Here is a 22200-nt window from a genome sequence, read left to right as displayed (position 1 = left end):
AGTTACAGAGCTCAGAAAAAAAAAAAAATTACGGAGAGAGTATTGAAACCACTGGAGTGAAGGCAGAGGGTGGATAAACCATAACACACTACATAGAGAAGAAGGCCAGAGGGTTTTTTACAGGCTCTGACAGGGCTAATAGACTGTAAACTGATATCAAATACTTTATCTCTATAAAAAACAACAAATATTTTCTTTTTTATTGATATAGATTTTTTAAAATATCCGTTACAAATCCCTGCAAAGGACATAAGACCAATAGGATTAGGAAAAATAACAGTATATTCTGCTTGTCTTTGCATTTTTCACATCATAAAGATGACATTAAAATAGTTAATAAGTTAAGATAAGACACTTGTATACATGCAAATGCATGTATTTTTTGAAACTGCCATTTATCTATCCATGAGGTGTCAGCATACTTTAAAACTCTACTCAGACTGCTGTTTTGAACAGGAAAGAGCTTCCATACGTCACATCCCCTGTATGATAGTTAGGTAGAAGAGAGTTTGCATCCATAAAACCATTTCCTCGTATACTACCTTGCTCCGGGGAAATTGTAATTTTCTGCCTGTCAATCTGCATTTCTTCTGGACTCGGCCATTTAGGCCAGCTGATCTGGTTGTACAAATGTTTTCATTTGCATATGCAGACGCTCCTCCCCGCAGTGACGCCATTATGTCTTAATCCGAAATATGTTGTGTGCAGTTGCTCTCCTGCATTTCTTTGTCTTTGTGACGGCTGGTACATGCGGCATGCTTACAAAGCACATTGGGCACCATTGTCACTATAGATGCATTATGTAAATTTGCACTGAGAAACTGTCATGGGTTGTTGCTGCTCAGTTTCCAACAAAAAGGAAGCAAAGAAATAGTAGTAATTGACAGTTAAATCAAAATAATACATAATACCCATAGTCAGGATTTCAAAAGTTTCTATCAGAGCAATAACTAAAGGAACAATTGTGATGAGTACAATTATTTCTAATAAATTTCGTCTGATTTCTAACAGTGGGAAGTGGGTCTTATTAATGTAGCATTTTGTCCCCGTTGGCTCCATGAAGAGCAGCTGGAATATCATGAATTCCCAGAGTCTCAGAGGGATGGCAGAGAGGCCTCTTGCTGCTGAATAAGAGATGGCTCCAGTCTGGAGATCTAAGAAAGGGTTAATCTGATTCCCATTTCAGATAGTCGTCCTAGCAACAATCGGCCGGTCTGCTCTGCTCCTTTGACAGGGTTGTGAGATTTTCAGGTTAGCCAGATAGAAGACTTTATTGTGAGGCTAATTTGAAATGTGAAATCGCGGATGGCTTAAATTACAGAGGTCCTCTCTCTCTCATCTGCTGCCAGGACGGGATAAGAAGATGCCAGAAGAAGGAATAAGAATATCAATAGACACAATTTACTGTCTGAGTTTTTGATCAGTTTGGCAGTGTAGAATGCCAGTGTGCAAAGCTATACGTACATATAAGGACTATTTAGAAATCTGTCTGTATTAAGTGTCGTATTTGCGTCCTTTATTTTGCAGACAAAATCCAAACAGATTCTTATCATCTCTCTGAGATGTATTTTCTGTTGGTGAATAATTCTCTCTAAAAAAATCAGTGTGTCCTCCAGCCTCCGACTAGATAGAGTTCATGGAAAGAGAAATGGGCGGGTGGAGGAGGAGGAGGGGGCATGCAGGCGCACTGCCGGAGCACAGTGCTCATCTCTTGTGCATATCTGTGCCAATTCAGACCTTTAACATGCTCAAGTGACATTTGCATTTATCCTTGAAGGTTGTTGCCTTTTGCGGGGGAGAAATAAGTGAAAAGCACAGGAGAGGACCAGTGTTTTTCTGTTGCATTAGGCAGATGGACAGTGTCCTGTTGCTGCCTGCCTCCGATGGAAAAAGAAATGAAGTGTCAAGATTGCACCCCAACCCATTTTCTCCTAGCTAAACTATTCCTGTAACATCCAAATGAAGGAGGGCCCCGGGGTTCAAAAGTAATGGCCTTGAAATGCTGACATTTTGCCTTTGAGTAATAAGCGACTGTACTCAGCTGCCTGAGATGTTGCCACCCCACCCCAATTCCCCAGCCACAACACACACACAGCATCACCAGCACACCATGTTGCAAGAAGTAAACGAAAAAGAACACCAAAATAAAATAAAAGAAATAAAAATCATATGAGGATAAATAGAGCAAGCAAATCTGGTGACACTGCACCATGTGAATCTATTATGGTGGATGTTATACTCTATCTCCCTGTTTTATTTTTTCTTTCAAAGAAATAAAACTCCACTTTTGACCTCTGACCAAGAAGAAAAATGACCTTACACATTCAGAGTAATTTTCCGGCATATTATGAAAACTCTAACCTCAATCGCCCTTTGAAATGGATACTGATTCTCTAAATTCTTCCCTGCTTGTTTCAGGAAATAGTGAGATCATGGTGATAGCGAGGCACAATGTGCCCAAAGTTCACCGCTGAACACTCGTTTCCTTCTCTCAGAGAGTCACCAGCCTTTTTTTTTCCTTCTTTTTTTTATAATTCCCAGACACATGAGATGTTCTTGTTAGTCTAAGAGATCTGATGCTGAATCATTGGGTTGAATCCTGAATGAGAATTCCTCCTTTTTTATGCAACGCAGGCTCTTGCACCCATTTGTCACTATTCCATCCACTACTGCAGCCTTTGTCTTTAGGCCATCACACACACATACGTACACACAAAACCTGCCCTGATTCTCAAATCCTCTCAGCAATGTAAAAAAAAAAAAAAAAAAGGGGGATTGGGTGGACTTAAGTACATGCTTTATAGTTTGTGAAATTGTCTGTTTATGGCCATTCAGAGCAGCAGAGGAGCGTAACTCAGTGGTTATTAATGCTTCTTTAATCAGCAAAATAAGCAAATGATTAGTGTTTGTTATCTGTTCCTGTCCAGAAGACGAAGAGCACGGTCCCGGTGGTGCTGAGCGCCGGCCCCAGGTGGCTGCTGGATGTGACTTGGCAGGGAGCGGAAGACAACAAAAACAACTGTGTGGTGTACAGCAAAGGTAAGCAAGCAGCGCCGGCATCCTGTTATCTCTCCGCAGCCAACACACTACGCCACTACACCACAGCAAAGACACTGACAATTCTCCATCCACTCTACCCCTGCCTGTCTGTCTCTCTCTCTCTTTCTGTGTGTCTCTCTGTCTTTCTTTTACTTTTACTCTTCTCTTTCCTGCTCTCCTTGCTTCTCAAAGTCACAAACAAACACAAATAATTGCATGTACACAGCTACAAGGACACACCAAAAGACATACATGCACACTTTCTCACACCATATCTGTTTTTCTCATCCAAAGAGTAATTTATATCACTAGAACTCTGATTAGGACCTAAGAAACATCACTTGACACACAGAGTTAATGGTCTTTAGATTTCACAAGGTAATTAATGCCCCTTTTTTCTCTTTTATACTAAGTGAATCCCTATCTCATAGTAGATAGCGAGCAAAGCACAATTGGAGATGGGTTTGCCATTTTCCTTCATTTGTTCTCTCACTAATTCAGCAAAGCTTAACTGTATATCTTTAATAAATCAGACATTCATACAAGCCCCACTAGAAATAGATTTATGTAAATATGTGAGGAAAAAAAAATACAACATATCTCTCATAAAATCCATGTTGCTTAATCAGAATTGACCCTAAAAGTACAAAAACCCAAGTGACCCACTGACATAAAGATAAATTCCTCAATCTGCTGCATTGTGTCCAAAGAAAACCCTCATTAAAACAGTCCAACATGGATCTATAGAGAACTCAGTTTGTTGCAGATTGAATGAGAAGATGCTTAAACTCTATACAGCCCTGACACTACAGTCTGTAGCTTCACTTCTCATGAAAGCACAAGACTTCTACAGCTATAATTGGGTCTTGACGGGTGTTAAACAGAGAGACACTGCAAAATAAATACGTAAATAAAGATGTGTTTGGGATTCCAAAGGGTGAGGGAAAGGGGCTCCATTTATCACTTTTCAAAAATGATTACCCCATGACAATACCCCTAAAGCTGAAATGGAGCTTCTTCTCCCTCAAAGTGAATAAGTGGCAGGAGTGGGATTTGCAACCCGGATTTTCGGTCTCCCAATTCTCATCTACTAATCACTAGACTGCACTGGGGAGTTATCCTCTTAACCGGCTACTTAACTTTGTGCTCTTTATCACCAAATCATTAAAGTTTTGATAAGCTGTTAAAGAAGATTATGCACTTCTTTAAAATCTTCTAATCTTTTTGCTCAGAGACTGACTGCATGAAACAAAAAAAAGGGCAATAACAGGATTTCTCACTTTTTTGTTAAGTCTGGAGAGTTTCGTCTGCTGCTCTTCATACATGTATGGAGATAGCATCACATACAGCACACGCAGCATCATCACCTCAGCTATGTATCACTGACAGTTCCTTTGTTTGTCACTTCTGGTTTGACCTTATTAAATTAAACACAATAACATCCCCAGATGTCCCCTTGTGAGAGTTGTTCTGTGTTGTACTGTGTACGTTTGTTACTCTAAATCCTCCACAAGAATCCGCACACACTTGCCAACTGATGATACATGATAATAGAGGGAATTTTGAATACAAAGAATTAATTTAAATCTTAGAGTAGACGTAAATTATCTTGTCCCTTCATAGTAGCTGTGAGACAATCACTGAGCTGAAAAAAATGCAACAAATGCATCAGACACCATTTAATTCTGTTCATTTGTCTATAGTTTTACCATGTTTAGTTCCGGGAGTGTGATGAGTGATTTTTCAGAAGAATTGTTATTTTCATTAAATAATGATGTCACCAAAAAAACCCATTTTGAGTTTATACATTTTACGTTGAAACAAAGGCCACAATAAATAAGAAAAATCATTACTACTATGATACCACAAGGTACGAAAAATTCATGCTGTGTAATCCAATACTTGACTCAAACTGCTTTGTAGAAACTTTGCCACAGAGGTTTGGATAAATTGGTTGGGTGTCCATTTTTCTCAGCTCTCTAACCAAAATTGTTCCATATTTTGCTCCTGGCGACTTTTTTTTTTTTTTTTTTTTAGTTGGGTTTGGACTAAGTTCAGAAAGTGGTGAAGTGTTTGATGCCGTTCAGCGGTTTGACTCTTACGTCCAGACTCAATTTATACCACACATTCTTCTTCATCGCCTTCTGTTAAATATTCCAATCTGCATGTGTGTGCACCCTCTGGAGGTGACATTGAAATTGAATGTCAGCGTGCTGAAAATATCAAATCTTTGTCAAATTCAATATTGAATTTGGTCTTTTTGCTGCAGTTTGGAAGCAGCTCTGGAACTGTCTTTATCGCGTCGACACTAGTGTGGATTGACTAAAGGGGAAAGGCTCCTCAGTCCAACAGGGACTTTTCTTCCCACCTCGAAAAGCTGAGGCCCAGATTGTTTATATCTTCACCCCTGTACTGTTTCCCCTCTGTCCGCTGCTTCATTGCTCCCTGAGATGCGTTACTTATGGAAAACAGTGAATATCTCAATACACAGTATGCTTGCAGAATATGTTTTGGCTCACGTTTCAGTGGTCTCGGCTTTCTTTATGGCTGCCTGAAAAGATAGTAGCAGTTCACTTTGGATGCTTGCCAGTGTGAATCTACGGGGGAGTATCTTTAAGTAAGGACTGGTGATTGGTTTGAGTGGCTGTAGCTTACTATTGGGCGTTGTGTCCTATGATTTCTGCATTACATTTTGTACAACTGCTCATTCTCTGTCCCTAAAACTTGTCATTCAGGAAGTCGGGTAAATATGTGGAGAGGGAGAGATGACAGGGTTCAGCAAAATGATTCCTCTGAGAGTTGTATTCCAGTAGTGTGTTGTATAATACATGCAGCGGAATGTGTAACAAGCAGCAGGGTAATGTAGTCCAGTGCCCCACGGGGCGCCCCTGGACATCAGCACCAAGACAAGCGAACTATAGTGTAAAGTATAGATTTTTTTTTTCTTCTTTTTTTTATATTGAGATCCTATAATTCTAATAATAATAATGTCAGTAACGCCCCTATGTGTTCCCTGACCATTTGTTTTCTGGTTCTCTGTCTCTATCATTTTATCCAGATGAACAGAGAGACAGGAACATTTAAAAAAAATTACAAGTCAAAGAACATGAGCAATGTTTAAGGCATCTAAATGTCTCAAATTATGATTCACAGAGCCATTTCATGAATATAAATTCTTCTTTGAATTTGCTTTCTTAAAATGAGTGGCAGTAAGAGCCCCGAAGTGGAAGTAGGAAATGTGCAATATCTGTTTTTCCCAGGCTGTCAGCATGGCCCTGTTTGTTTTACATTAAACTCCCAGGAAGAGCCTTAGCAGCCAGCCATTACTAAAACTCTCAACTCTACTACTGCACTAACTCATTATCGAGAAATCCACCTGGAACTCCCACAATGCTCTCCTCCACACTCCGACAGTTTCTTTGAAGCACTGAAGTTATAGAAACAGGCAGCAAGTCTGCAGAGTAATTATATATAACAGTAATGCTGCACACCGTGGGGAGAGAGAGGGAGAGAGAGAGAATGACAGACAGGGACACGGAGAGACAGACACCAGTGGAGAATTTTCTGTAGAGATAAACAACAGATTGATAAACAATGCAGCTGGAGAGTAGGAGAGATTTAACACAGAAAAAAATTCAGCCCCATTTCGATTTTTTTCTTATAATATCTCCTAGTTGGATATGTTGTCAATGGAAACTCAGTTTAAATGTTGAAAACTTGCCTGACTGGGAGATTTTAGCAACTGTTTAGTGGAGACTGTGGTCCTGTAACAAACAAACATAGGTCGTCTGTGCAAGCAGCTTACTACAACATATAGTTATTTTATTGTAAGGCAACTTCCAGTGGTCGTAGTAATTATGACGGGAGCAAAGGAGGAAGTCAGGCGAAGTAGTATACAGAGCGAAAAGTCTGTATACTACTTTCAAAGTCCGTGTTAGGAGGAGACTGGGGTGGATTGATGGGATGACAAAACACAGGACTTTCACACAAGAGACCACTGTTTGTTTCCCACTTGTAACCAATAGTCATCATTGGGTTTTGTTTTGTTTTTTAACCGTAACCATTCCAAACCCTTAACTGTATGTTTATTATTGTAACCGTGACAACAAAGGTCCTGTAACCTTGAGTACTTATTTGAACAAACCATGACCTTCTCCTCAATGACTCTACATAGTTTTTGTGCCTAAACCAAACCAAACCAACCAACCCCTGACCATCCATGAGCTTAACCACATCTTTATCACTGTAACAAGGACAACGAAGGTCCACTACACCTGCCATAGGGGCGCTATATCAGCAGACACTCCTTCGCTTGGGTCGTTTAGGTTGGAAGACTTGTTGGTTTAGTTGGCCCATAAACAGCAAGCCCAGTTGCGATGCGTACGCTGTAGTCAAACTGCTTCTTAAAGGATAAAGCAGGTGTTCTTCTATATTTTTCTTATTGTGAACAAATCCTATAAAAAGACCAAAACAAAACATGTGTTAGTTCATGTCAATACTTTTTGACTTCCCTACTATGTCTGTGGTGCACAGCCCCAAGCCTATTCCTTCCTAGTGAAGACATGAATCTTTAAAAACAGGTCATAAATACATTGTTTTTTTAAATGGGCTAAATAATAATAGTAATTTTCATACAACAGCTGGGCACTGTAGTTTTTAGCAAATGTTACTCAAACAGTCACCAATTGTGCATTTCAACTATTTTCAGGGGCATTCTAATAACCATTTAGTATTTACCACTGCAAGGTGGTGTTCCTGGGACTGAAAAAAAAAACTAGAGTTCCCATGGGCATTGCAATATTGGAATATGTCACCCGGTGCAATGGTGTGGCTGAATTATATGTTCTTAATACTTGTTAGTTCAATTCATTGTTGATTTTTGGTCTTTTTTTAACTGGATTGTTTGACTGTCTGAGTGTATAGTTAAAGAAATGACAAGTGTCCTTTTTAGATCTATAGTATAATATATGACTCAATTTATTCTCAGTGTGAGCCTTCATTGTGCTTACCCCATTGTTACCTGATATCAGAGCCCATTGAAACTATACACACTCAATGTGACCACATTATGTGGCATTATTCAGAGGTCACCTAAACTTTTCAACTGTAAGCCTCTTAGGCCAGACCACATTCAGATACAGCATGTCCAATAAGTCTCCAGAGCAACTTAGCCCATTGTTCGTGCAGAAATTGACCAATGTAACTAGGCCGTTTTACATAAGCCCGGACAGTGCAGAATTAGCTAACTTGCTGTGTCTTTGTATTATTTCATATTCTCTAAGTCCTCACAATCAGATCCTTTTTTATGCCTTCATTTGCTCTTTCCACATTTTGTTCCATAGCTGTAGACCTCTGAGGCATAAGATGAACTAGTGTCTGGACAGATGTAGTATCTATTTGACTTCTTTTTTTTAAAATAAAACCAGACATGCAAAGACTTATTGTACAAAGACATTTTGAGTTTTTTGTTTTTTTTTCCCCACCAGAAATGAAGCATACAACTGCACTGTTTCCTGCACTGCTCACTGGTAGCACGCAAAAAAAAAACCGTTGAGAGGAGAGGACTCTTACAGTTCAAAATTTAATTGTTCATTTCAACCCTCCTCTTTTAAAATGACTGCAGCGAATAGGAGGTGCGAGGGTTATTATCTGTTATCTGGGAACATAGAGAAATAGTGTGACTGAATAATAACTAAACAACTGACACAATGTAAAAATTTCATTATCAGTGTATTAAAACAAAATTGTACCCTAAAGGAGTCCCCACCACAGCTCCGAGCAGCCGACTAATTATGTTTAATTAAAAGACAACAGAGATCAACAGAATCGTTTTCATTAGGAAATTATTAATGATTCCACTGCAACAATAATTGATTGCACTGAGCCACGCGATAACTCGGTACGGTCAGGCTGGAGTGAGCCGGGTGGAGACGAGAGGCTGGTTTAGGCATTTGGCAGCTGTTGAGTAGCGTGTCTTTTAGCTGAAGCTTCCACATTAGCAATTGAGGAGAAGTTGTAAAGCTGGCTTTATGGAGAGGAGAGGAGGAGGAGGGGAGTGTGTGGTGGGTTAAGGACAGCAAAATCCAAATCATACGGCGATGTAAGAGGACTTAACCATCCCACACATGTATTTAGGAGGCATTCACACACATACAAGCACACACATTTCACTACACATGACTAAGATGGGAACACACACTCTTACTATTTTCTCCTGTGTCTGTCTACAAACATATTCAAGAGGGTGTTTTCTCTTTTTTTTCCTTCCGTCGCACTCGTAAGCATATGATCTACAGGCACACACACGCACAGAAACACTCTTTGCTGCTGCTCCATTCACAGCCATGTGAAAGACGTCAGCTCCAGACGCTTCCTCCGACAGCCTTTTTTGTGCATTGTTCTCCCGACGCACAGGCAGTTTCCTTGTGCTAGAGAGTATAGCACAGGCACCAGACACCACACTCTGCCACAGCAACCACATTCACTGCAGACACACACACTAACACACAGACCAAACGCCATTACTAAAAATTCGCATAATGGCTGCTGACACATATATGTCCATCTGCATTCTGTGTAGACTAAGCCTTGAGACAAAAACAACAATGCAGGCAGAAAATGTAAAAGAAGTGATGAGCACTGATGAGGGACAAGCCTGTTCTTTTCATATATCACCATGTAACATTTTGTAGCTGTGGTCTGCATGTACATTTTTGAGTATGTGCTTGTGATTTGTGTTGTGTGTGTGTGTGTGTGTGTGTGTGTGTGTGTGTGTGTGTGTGTGTGTGTGTGTGTGTGTGTGTGTATGTGTAAGTACGGCTGTTTCGTCCTTGTATCAATGCCACGGAGGGTGTCAGGCTAATGAGCGTGGGCTGTCCTTAGAGCAGGAGGGTTTGGGTTGTGCCATTCACTCTGCATATTTAAATGCCTTGTAGAGCTTAAGTAGGCCCACTTTTCCATGTCAGGGCAGCGTTCAATCCTGCTGCGACCATTAATTATGATACCATTGTGCTCCAGTGTGGCTAATAAGAGTGATGTATTGCACCCTCGTGGCATTATAATCATCTGAGTGAAGTACCTGGACTACACTGAGCTCGCTTTAAGCACCACACTTTTAAAAAAAGGAAAAAATAACAGCAAGTGAAGAGGAAGCTTCTTCCCTCCTCTCCATCTCCACAGGCTGCTGCATTGGTTAATGCTTCTACATGAGAGTGTGTCACAGATTTAACTTCTCTATAATTGTATAATCAATGATGAGAAATGCTTTGGTATTGATCATGCAGGTGGGCTGAAAGTGTGTCTGGGAGGGAGGACAAACATACAGTCACTTGTGTTCAAAATACTGCACATATGAGTCATTATTGTTGATTATTTTAGTCACTTTTTCATCCATGGATGTTCACTCTCTCTATCTACACTGTATGAGTATGTTATGTGAGTTATCTGCATTGCCTTCTCAGATGTCTTTCCACACAGAACTGGTTAAGTGGATTTTTAGGGGCTGCATCTTAATAGTTAGAGCATGTCTCCTCAGTATTGAATGTGTTGAAATACAGATGGGGAAAAAAGATCACATTTTATTTCATTAATCACTGCAAGTTAATGTGATTATATGTACTTTATATTTCCCTTCTTAACTTCCCTCCCTTAACGACATAATCAATGACCGTTTTTATATTCATTGAAAAAATCTGCGGATATGAAAATAAGCCTCTGCGAGGTTTTTTAATCTACTGCAGGATCTTGAGTCAGTAATTAAAGAGTCCAGAGTCTATGTGTGTCTTCTAAAAACCCTTAGCCTGCTTTTAGGCCTTGGTATGATCCACCGCCCCCATCTCTGCTGTGGTAAGTAGGTGTGAAAAGCATTGTCAGTGTGCTTCAGGATAAAGCCCTGCTGTTGGATGCCATTGGTCAGAGTCAACCCCCCACCACCACACACACACACACACACACACACACACACAACCACATACATACACCGAACACATAAGATCCAGGAGCAGGTTGGGAAGAAGATTGCGTGAGTGGATGTGTGTGTGGAGAGAAAGGGTGTAGGGGCTCGTATGTGTGTGTGTGTGTGTGTGTGTGTGTGTGTGTGTGTGTGTGTGTGTGTGTGTGTGTGTGTGTGTGTGTGTGTGTGTGTGTGTGTGTGTGTGTGTTGGTGTGTGTGTGCATGGATAATCAGAGACAAAAGCTGAGAGCTGGAGAGAGGGGCCTTTCTACACATCCAGCTTCTTTTTTGGGGGGGGGGTAGGTTTGTTGGTTATCAGGCATGGGGGTGGTCATAGTGTGTGTGTGTGTGTGTGTGTGTGTGTGTGTGTGTGTGTGTGTGTGTGTGAGAGAGAGAGAGTTTGAGCGAAAGAGATGGAGGGAGAGAGATAGAGGAATCACTGGGGTGGAGGGGTGTTTAGATCGTCAGTCAGTGTGATGGAAAACCACACGGTTAAAGTCTCTCTGAGGGTTGACACAGGACTGCAGCGAGTGGAACTAAACAAGTGAAACTGAGTCTAGGTGAAACTCTGATGAACTGAGGGAGAGAGGAGATGATCATACTATGAAAAAAGCTCACTGAGGAGGAAAAAAAGAACATGAAAGTGGAAGAAAAACACTGATGTACCTTTGAAAGAAAAACATACAACACTAACTGTTACGATGATACCACAAGCTTAGAGAATAGAGTTAGAACAATTCCATTCAAGCTGTATAGGGTCTAGTAGAGCAGGGTCCATTTTTCCTTTGATAATGTATACCCCCGCAAATCAATTTTTAGGTTGGGCAAAACATAATCAGATTTTCTCTGAAGAAATAGCTCGACACATTACAAAATTGTTTTGTGGGGTTGCCACTGTATTCATGCAGGAGAGCTTGGTGATAACCTTTATACATACCTTTGCAGCTAATCCATTTTATTGATTGTACATCCACCTACGTGGAAAAAAAAAACACCTAGCCCCATAGTCTTTAGAGCGCTGTATCAGTGAGATATCACAGTTTTTCTTTTCTCATCACAACGCATGGAGGAACACAACAGCAAGCCACCTCTAGCGCTAGTACCTTATCTGTGGGTTGTTTTATCATGCAATCTGGTCAAGGGATCTTAGCTATTCTACCCCTCTTAAAGTCCAATGCCATGGGTAAGGACACAGGGATGAACAAGGTGGGTTCAACAGTGAGCTTTAAAGGTGTAGTTGTAGCAATCTGGAAATGTGATATGTGGTAGAAATGAATAATCCCGCTTGTAGCATGGCTAAAACGTGTTTTATCGGGTGTTCAAATCATGTAGAGATACTTTAGAACAGCTGCAATCAAGGTTGGTTTTTGGCAGTCCTGTTTGGTTCAGGATGACAACTTTTGTCTCCCAAGGAGATTGGACTGATAAGGTTTGTATACCAAAGCAAAACCTCATAGAGAAGTGACATAGTGGATGATTGGGTATTCATAACGCCTGGCTTTTACCATGAAGACCGTAACCTTTATTCTTCCTTAACCTTAACTAGGTAGTTTTGGCTGCCTAAATCCAATCAAACCTTTACCTTAGGTGGCAGACAAGAAAGTGCTTATATGAACCCTTTTTGTATTGATTTTGTAACAACAAACAACCTATTTGTCATTTACTGTAGGTTTGAGCACCTGTTGGGTTGGTTGTCCTGCTGCAACCCTGTGATACTGAAGATTCTGCATTTGTTTTAAAATTCTTGTTTTTTACAATATATACATATGAAAGATTGGTGCCTACATTGAGGGTGACGACTGATCCAAATTAAATACTGTTGTTTTTGTCAATATCCTTATTACATTCGCTGTTTCTGCTATCACTTACATTCATTCAGTCAAGGCCAAGTGCCAACCGAGTTTTTTGTCTAACAGCAGTCCCTGACCTCATGTTACCTTACATAAAAATTATTCCAGTGAGTGCCATGCAGAGAAATACACAGGTTTTAAATTTTGGAAAAAGAGAGCACTGGTAGTGAATTGGCACTTGTTACTGTCAGCTACCCTGAGTTGAGATACTGAAGTTGGTATCGAGAGAGAAAATATTCGATAGATGAAATAAAGTATGGTTTAGGAACAGTTAGTCTTGGGCAAGTAAAAGACTTGGTGATGGTTATGGTTATGGTATAGTTAAGGGTAGCAAAGAAAAACACGTGGTCAAGGTTATGGGAAGTTGTGGTTGAGGTAAGTAAAAAAAGGCAAACCTTAATTGCACGCCTGTGATAGAAACAAACTCTGTTCTCCTGCATTGGCAGTGGACATACATTTTGAGGTATGGAAACATCCAATATGGATGTAGTTCATAGGGATACTGGGCTGCTGATAGGGCTCCAGATCAGAAAACAATCATACGGGTTCTTTCTGAGGGCAATTACAAACGACCTGTGTTGTCATTTAAGTATCAGGACTTCTCGTTCTGATTTCACTTATGGTACTGTAAGTTACAGTTCAGTAAGGTATTTGTTTTTACATTTTTAAGGTTGTTAAGACTTAAGCCTTGTGTCTGTCCTCAGTATAACAGTGATATTGGCTGCTTATGAGCTAAACCATACCTCTTCTAGGTTGCTTTAGTGCCTGAGCTCTGCTGACCTCTGCCTGTCGGTGCTGGGTGACAGAGATGGGTGCTCCTTTTCCTTGTGTGCGCATACTGTGTGTGTGTGTGTGTGTGTGTGTGTGTGTGTGTGTGTGTGTGTGTGAGAGAGAGAGAGAGAGAGAGAGAGAGAGACAGAACAAAAAGTGAACTGGCAAGCAGGCAGGCGTGCTGTAGGTACAGTAGTGTAAAGGACTAGACATCAGTGTCGTCCAGGTCAGACAGGGCCATCCATTCTCTAAGCCCCAGGGAAGAGAGAGAAAAAGAGAAGTGTGTGCTTGTGTGTGTGAGGGAAAAGAGAGATGGGGGTGTGGGGGGGGGGGCACTGATGCACTGTTTCTCTTAACTCTGTCAAAGCCACTCCATTGTGCTCCCCCGTGCAGTGAGTGGAAACCAATCTGTCATCGCTCCACTAGCCAGCATACTAGAAGAGGGCTAGACTGCTGGAAACACAAGTCAATTCAATGTGAAATATAACTGGAATCTGAGCCCTTGGATAGTTGGATTGAAAAAAATTGATGTAAGATTTTAGAACCCCGCTCTCCCGCAGACTGTGAAATGGAAGCTGTGAGTACAGTATTTGGGTCTGTGTGAGATAGGTTTCAGTCTCCTATCTCTCTCGTTTTCACCAGGGAAGTGATTGACATGTTTTGTTGATGGAACTGTATCCAAACCATGTGAGGTTTGCATAAGCATGAAGGGCTCAGTTAAAACCTCCCCGCCCGATGTTACCCAGCAGAGTTGGCCTCCTTTGTTTAAGATTAAATTTTTTTCTTTCTGGCATTGACAATATTTAGACAGTCACAGTCACAGAGAGGTGACAGTGTAGCAGAGACAAAGTCTTCAAGTGGGGCTGTTAAGATTCCAGCCTTCTTTTTCCTACTCTATATCCATGTTTTCCTTACACCTGTCACCTATAGAAACCGAGCATCACCTGACCAGCACAGAAAACATGACCGCCCCTCCTGATGCCCTGAGCTCGCTAAGCCTGCATACTGTTGAATAGTGGCTGCTAATGCTATGTTCCAATGCCATTTGGAGTCACTTCTTCCCCTCTCCTCACAGGAATCCCCCTTGCGCCATTTTCCCTGTAATCTCCCCACTTTTCTCTGTTATGGGGTGGCTCGCCCGCTGCTCCCACCACTATTTCACAGCCCCTCTCCTTCTTACAACCAGCACCTCCACCGTTTTAATCCCTTTGACCCAAACCCTGTGTGTTTCCCTGTATCAACAGCTCCTGGAGATTACATCCTGCCTGCCTCCTCACCGCTGCGTGCTTCAGTCACTGTGGCTGTCGCTGGCTAGTGCATGCCAGGGTCTTAGTCAGACACTGCTGGGTGTGATAGCCACTGTGGCTAGTTAGCTTGGTCGTGGTTGTAGCCAGAGTTCAGGCAGCTGGAAGAGAAGTGAAGGTGGAAGAAGATGTACTGGGTACAAAATAAGAACTGCCTCTGAGCCTTGTGCCCTTAGGAGACCTAGTCGAGACTCCAGGAGAGCTCTAGCCTCAAAAGAAAGTTTGTTTAAGGAAAAAGAATGAGCATAACTATTAGACTGTTTCTCTCAAATATTCTGAGTGTCCACTAAAGCAAGGTGTCCAACCTCCAGCTGTTTCACTGAAAATCTAAAATGGCCAACAGTAGAAGCCTGTTGTTCTTCCTACAACAACAGCCCAATCACTGTTTGCAACACCTCTGCTGCAAATGTCTTGAAAGTTTTTGCTTTCTACAATATCTGTGCATGGCAACTATTGTATGGTTAAGGTTAGACAAAAAATGAAGGATGAAAAAGCTGAATGTTGGCATTGGATGTAACTTGAGGTGCAGATTCTTACCCACTGGACATACTTCCAAGGGATAAGGCCCTGGAATGTAAAACCATAGAAAACAGCGAGCATAATAAATTCACATTCTCTGGAAAAAGAAGGACCATACAATAAAAATCTTTTTTTGCAATATTTATATGTATAACTATATCTATATCTATAGATGTAATTATATGTATCTACATATATATATCTATACATATATGTGTGTGATTTTATTGGCTAAATTACAAATACACATCCCGTAGAAAAATATTGTGAATCTTATAAGGATCATAATGCAACAGGTGCAGCAGCCTCTCAAAAAAAATTAATAAAAACAATTCATCAGTCTGTCCATGAATTCTTGAATTCTGAATTCCAATATTGTTGAAATGGAAATGTCGACGGTACTTCAATTATTTCACATTGACATTTTTAATGATTTGAACGCAAAAAAATAAGTCATATGCCAATCCAAAAAGTTTTTCTCCGGCTGTAGGGCTGGAAATCAAACCTAAAATAAAATGGTATTAATAGAGTCCCACACTTGAGAGAAACCAGAAGTCCCTGTAAATTGCTGAACGTGCTGACAATATTTTGCACCATTCTTAGCTTTAACTTGCACTAAGAAAAAGAAATGAATGCCTGAAGGGTAACAATGCCATCACATTGCAAGATTTCTGGGTAATGAAGTTCCTCAAAACTTCAAAAATTACATCTCTTGCTGATGTTTTGGTGCTGCCAGAGTTGTGTGGTGCAAATAAAGCAGTTATATTGAGGTTAAGCTGAATAATGGAATAATTGAAATGATGTAGTGTATAGTTAATTACCAAGATACCAAATATTTCCAACCAAACTATAGTGAATTTTGTGTAAAATAATTTACAAGACATAGTTTTATTGAATAGATTGATGTCACCTTTAAACCATCAGGTTGAGTTTAATATATCACTCAGTATGAGCATCATATAATTTCAACAACATGCGTGTGTGGTATTTCCATTCAGTTCAGAAATTTGTTCCCCCAAATATAAGCTTCTTTAGGGGAAAATTAAGAGGAAATCAGGGTTCAAGAGGTTAAGGGAGTTATCTTGAAATAGTCAGGATCCTGTACTGCTTCTGCATAGCATGTCAGTGAAGTGAAGCAGCCATCAGGAGAGTTAGATCCGGTTCTGTCATTATGCTGAGGAGCAGTCTTTGCTCACAGAGGGCCCCTCCTCTTTCATGTAGTGTTTCTGGTAATGGGTTAGGGCTTTATTGATGTGAACTTATGTGATCATTGCATAAAGAACTACAATTTCTCTCTCTCTCTCTCTCTCTCTGTCCTACTGCTCACTTTTCCTGTGGGCCACATTAAATCAAGCCTCCGACCTAGACTATAGTTAAATTAAACCCTATCAGCATGTTGCCCCGTCATATCGGAGAACAGGCCTTTATATAGACGGCCTGTAAATGGTGATTAGTGAGCGTTTTGATTAAAATTCAACCACATGTGTGATACTCTGGCGGAGCCAATCACCTTGTCTCCCTGCCTCCTTCTGTCTGTGTCTCTCTTTGCTTAAACATACATTGAGACATACATTCACACACACACACACACACACACACACACACACACACACACACACACACACACACACACACACACACACACACACACACACACACACAAATCCTCCTCACACCTTTCCTCCCTGTGTCTGACTAGCCTGTTCTCATGGCTCAGCAGAGTGCAAGGCTGATTTAAGGGCCCTTACAAATGGGAAAGTTGCAAGTCAAGACAAAAACCAGAGACAAATCACACCACAGCAGTCTCAAGGTTTCTGCTAAACCTATTCAACTAGAGGGGAGCGGCAGAACAGTGAAAAATATATACACACTCCATCCTGTCAGAACGCTTTTGGCTTATCTTGAGTGACTGTCAAGGCTGGGAATATCAGGGAATGGACAGAAATATATAAAATTAATAAGCCGCTGGATGTTGTCGGGAGTTATGATGCTTCATAAATCCTGGTTTGATCATGGCGGACAAGGCTTAAACCCACAGCTTCCTAATGCGCACAGCAGTGTTTTGGACTGGATTTCATTCTGTTTGGGAGATAGAAGCCCTTAGCTAGCAAAAGTAAGATTTATCATCCTCCTACCCCCCCCCCCCCCTTTTCTTTCATGAGTGACAAATATTAAAAAGAAGGCCTGAGGCAAGTTGGCAGCCATTACCACCTTTAATAGAAGGGCACAGGCATAGCAAGGTGAAACTGGGGCCAAAGGCAGAGAAATGCTATTCAAAGAAAAGAGAGAAGTAGGAGAAGAGGGAGAAATTGGTACTAACTTATCAGTTGTAGTTCCTTTGTAGGGTCAGGGGTCTTGGAGCTTTTGTTTGTTTGTTTGTTTCTTATACTGAAAGGATGGATGCTATCTCTCCCACCATCCAAGCAGGTCTGCTCTGTCGAGAGCTGCAGGTAATATTTCATGTCAGGAATTAAGCAAGCCTACCCACCGACTCCTTTCTACAGTTAGACAGCGACCACATCCATCATCGTCCACTGTTCCTTCTCAGAGGGTTGCCTCCAGTGGTGGAATGTAAGTCAGTACGTTTACAAGTGGCACTTTACACTTCTGCTCCACTGCATTCGAGAGGGAAATCCTGTACTTTTTACTCCACTACATTTATCCGACAGCTGTACTTTACAAATTACAATTTTACTTAGAAAACATACGAAGAACTTTTAAAATATGATGCACTGTAAAAACTTCAACTACCAAACAGTATGTGAAATTTGGAAGTTAAATGATGAGTCAGTTAATCAAAAAATTAATCAGTGACTGTTTTGATAACTGATTAATCATTTAAGCCATTTTTCATGCCAGACAGTTCTTGGTTTCAGCTTCACAGATGTGATGACTTGCAGCAGTTTCTTGTCTTAAATTACAGTAAACTGAATAATTTAGAGTTTTGGACGGTTAGTCAGACAAAACAAGACATTGGAGCTCGGGTCAATTGTTATGGGTATTTCTTGCTGTTTTGTTACATCTTACAAACCAAACAATAAATGGATTGATCCAGAAAATCCAACAGATTAATCCATAGTAAAAAGGATCATTAGTTGCATCCCTACATAAAATATTTAAAAATTAGCTTCACCTTAACCAGCGCTGAGAGTAAATTGCTACTTCAACATTAATCCTTTAGTAATAATAATGGTATTCTATATAATTGTATATATACCATTGACAATATACCATAGACACCTACAGGGGCTGCTGTAAGTATATATTCTTGATTATACTTACAAACGTTTACTTCTATAACATTTTCAATGCAGTACTTTTATTTGTAAAAGAGTATTTTTACAGTGCGGTTTTGGGACTTTCACTTAAGAAAAGGATCTGAATAATTCTGTCACCACTGGTTGGCTTCGTCTGGATCACCTTCCTGTCACGGGGCTTCATGTGTGAAAATACGACAGTAGAAGAAGAGGCTAATTAGACAACATGCCTAATCTCTGTGGGTTTACCTTTCAATAAAAATGTTGTCAGTGAAGATGAAGTCTCTTTAAATGAAAGGCTAGGCGGTTTTGATATGTAAAACACATGTCACATTCTTCCAGTCAGTAACATCCTGATGGGACAAGTTGTCAACAAAAGTAAAATGACAACAAAAACATCTTAGCTGGACCAAATCAAAATAATGACATTCTAATTTAAGACTTGCCCCCCCACCCCCTTGTTTTATTTGGGTGAGGTCATGCTTTCTGAACACAAGTTGTAGTAAGTAAATTTATTCCAGTTATTTCTTGTAACTGCACGAAAAAGTAATGAGGTGTTGGAGATAAATATATGAAGACAATAAGCCATGCAATCCTTTTCCTGTAGCTGCTTTTGAGTCAATTAGCACATTTCAGAGACTTTGAAGTATATTGCTGCCTTATGTAGCTTCTCAATATGCAGCATCTGACTTTTATCCAATTACATTATGTGAGGTCTGTGGGCACGCTGGGCAGAGTGCACATAATGGAGGATGCCATCTTTGGTGTGATATTCTGCAACATTTTTCCATTGCATATGCCTATGGCTCTCTCTATGAATTATTCAAAGGCTTCATCCACACAGAAGAGAGTGAGGAACTCGGCTCCATAGTAAACAGATTTTCTGCTTACCATCCTCACAAATCTGAAGTGTAGGACATTGTAAGTTCCAAATAATTACACGGTGGACCCTTTTCTCTCCTGTCTGAGCTATCCTGGCCTCAGAACTGCATTTGGCCTGAACAATAATTTGTCATTGGTGAAATTTAAAGTTAATTGAGATTTTGTTGCTCAGGACCTGCAAGTACAGATGCATGAAACTGATGCATGAAAATACAAGATCCATGAACTCCCCGATTCATCTTTCCACATATTCCATGTAAAATAATCCTCTGTTTAAATATTTCTTATCCCATTTCTTATCTCATCAAACATATTTGGCTCAGGAAAAAACCCCAACATGGTTACAGAATTTTTGTGCACCCTGCTCCCCCTCTGTTGATTTATTAAACTATAATAGATAACAGCCCTAGAGTTTGACTCTGCCTATGTATAATCACTTTAGTTCCTCACTGGCTATTGTGCTGTGAAATAGAAAGTATGAATATTACATGGATTTTAAATCCCTACAAAAATTCTTTTTTCCAGAACAAGAAAATTGACATATCCATTGCATTACTGCAGCACCCATCTTTGGCTAATGGAGATTTCACATTATAGCGCTCACATTATAGTACCATGAAATATGCTAAGTATTTAAGAAAAATGAACTTTTTAAATAGTCATTCCAGTGTGAGAAAAAGGGGTCGAGATTTTTCCCTCTCTTTTCTCTGCTTTGGGGATTTGCCCTGACCTTGAACTGCTCGTATCTTCCGGTGCAGATCTGTGGCAGTGACACATGTCATGTGTTGGAGAGGATTGAGGGGGAAGCAGAGGAGACAAGAGGGAGTGATCTTGGTCTGTAGCCCAGTCAGAGTCGGAGTCCGCCCTCATGTCAAAGAATGGGCATGTTTGGCCCAAAACACAGACTGCACCTCATCCACTAATCTCAGCACGAAAACACCTTTGGGTGGCTGACGGGGAGACGTGGCACACACATTTTACAATGTCAAAGAACACTGAGAGGGTTCAAAGCTGCCCTTAAATTCTTGGGCTGTGGGGAGGGATGGTTATACGGGGGAGAACAAGAGAAAGAGTGAAGGGGAGGGGTAGAGGAGTGCATCTCCAGATTCTCCTCTTATAAAGCCGACCTGGCTGAAGCAAAGCCAAGCCTCCCTTTCTCCTTCCTATTCTGTTTTGTAGAAAAACCCTCCACATTTGCTATCCGTGCTTGTTCGCTCCCACTCAGTAGGAAAACGCAAACTACAAAAGAGTAGATGCTTCTTATAAATGGACAACATCTTTAGGATCCCCCTCCCCCGCTTGAATCTCAGGTTGACTGTTGTGTAGTTGAAAGCACATTATCACATGTGAATGAAGTTAACACACACATCGACCTGTGATGTTTCTTTGAGTCAGTGCTATGCTTGACTGAACACTCCCTTTTCACCCAGACAGATTGTACGAAGGCGGTGGAATAATTTGTTATCGACTCACCGAGGCTCTGAAATTGAGATCAAAAATCTGCAAACTCCCCAAAGATTAACATCTGTATTTTACAAAGATGCCTGATGTCACATGGTTGACAACTATCATTATGTCCTGGTTACTTTTGAAAGTATTTACCTTTAATCATTAAAAGGCTGTATTTTACCTTGTATTGTGAGCTAATTGATAGACTGAGACCTTGTCGTTTGTGTGCAGCGTATCAAGCAGATGCTGTGACTTTCAGCGTGTCTGTAAATAAATAAATCATAAAGTTTGTTTTTCTCACAAGTCAAAAGAAACCTTTTCTTTGTCTTTGTGTTTAGCGCCTTTTGCATCGACATGAGGCTAAAACCCTGAAGACTACAACGTTTAGGAAAGCTCCTAAATAGCAGCTCTGAAACTAGGTTTGAGCTTTGTCATCACGCTTGAAGAATTTCCTTTTAATGTACTGTAATGTGAAATTCAGTGGGGACAAGTTTAATTGAGTTTTACACAAACCAGTTGGGAGTAGCGCTGGAAGGTAGGTGATGTTGAGGTTTTTAATCTCTGGCTCCGGAGAGGCTTGTTGACGGAGTGGTTCTTTCTCTTTGTGGAGAAAAAAAGAGGAAGCCTAAGAAATGATACATCCATGGATAAAACCAATTGGCAACCCTCAAAGGGACGGGGGGTGATAAGGCAAATCCAGCACTTGTAGAGAAATAAAAGAATCCAACTGTTCATTAAAACGGGAAACAAAACAGGCGATTGAGAAGGAAGGCAGACTGCTCAGTGGAGGAGTGAGTGAAATAGACAAACAGAGCCAGAGATATCAGAGAAAAGGATTGGAAAATAATCAAGGATTTGTGAGGAGAATTAATAAGGAAGATAGGCACAAATAAGCATTTTTTTTTCTGACTCTCTGCAAAATTAGGAGGGATGGACTACAATTATCAAACAGGGGAAATGGCATAAGCTACATAGACACCTAATTATAAAGGATAACCTAGATATGAAGGTTGCTGTCTTTTTATTTTACACACTTTGACTGTGAGGCAGTAGGGTCTTTTGTGCTCTGTAAACCAGATATTCAGGGGATAGAGAATATTCAGAGGCTGTTTAATATAGTAGTATTCTCTTGTTCTTCGCCAGCAGTCTACATTCTGTAATGAGTATATAATCCATTG

At 40.5% G+C, this 22200-nt stretch overlaps 1 protein-coding gene across 2 annotated transcripts in view; it reads left to right on the top strand.

The window, feature by feature from the left end:
- The window catches only part of zfpm2a (zinc finger protein, FOG family member 2a), a 120344-nt gene that overhangs the window by 71106 nt on the left and 27038 nt on the right, over positions 1–22200 (top strand). Inside the window, exon 5 of one of the 2 annotated variants that reach the window (XM_040118368.1) lies at positions 2931–3039. In XM_040118368.1, coding sequence (XP_039974302.1) covers positions 2931–3039 — 109 coding nt within the window. Of the gene's footprint in view, positions 1–2927; positions 3040–22200 lie in introns of both variants that reach the window. The other variant, XM_040118367.1, reaches the window with a different exon arrangement.

The sequence above is a fragment of the Xiphias gladius genome, chromosome 22, assembly GCF_016859285.1.
Source record: "Xiphias gladius isolate SHS-SW01 ecotype Sanya breed wild chromosome 22, ASM1685928v1, whole genome shotgun sequence".
NCBI lineage: Eukaryota > Metazoa > Chordata > Actinopteri > Istiophoriformes > Xiphiidae > Xiphias > Xiphias gladius.
The sequence above is the reverse complement of the archived record's forward strand: the minus strand, read 5'-3'. Positions and strand labels throughout refer to the sequence as shown.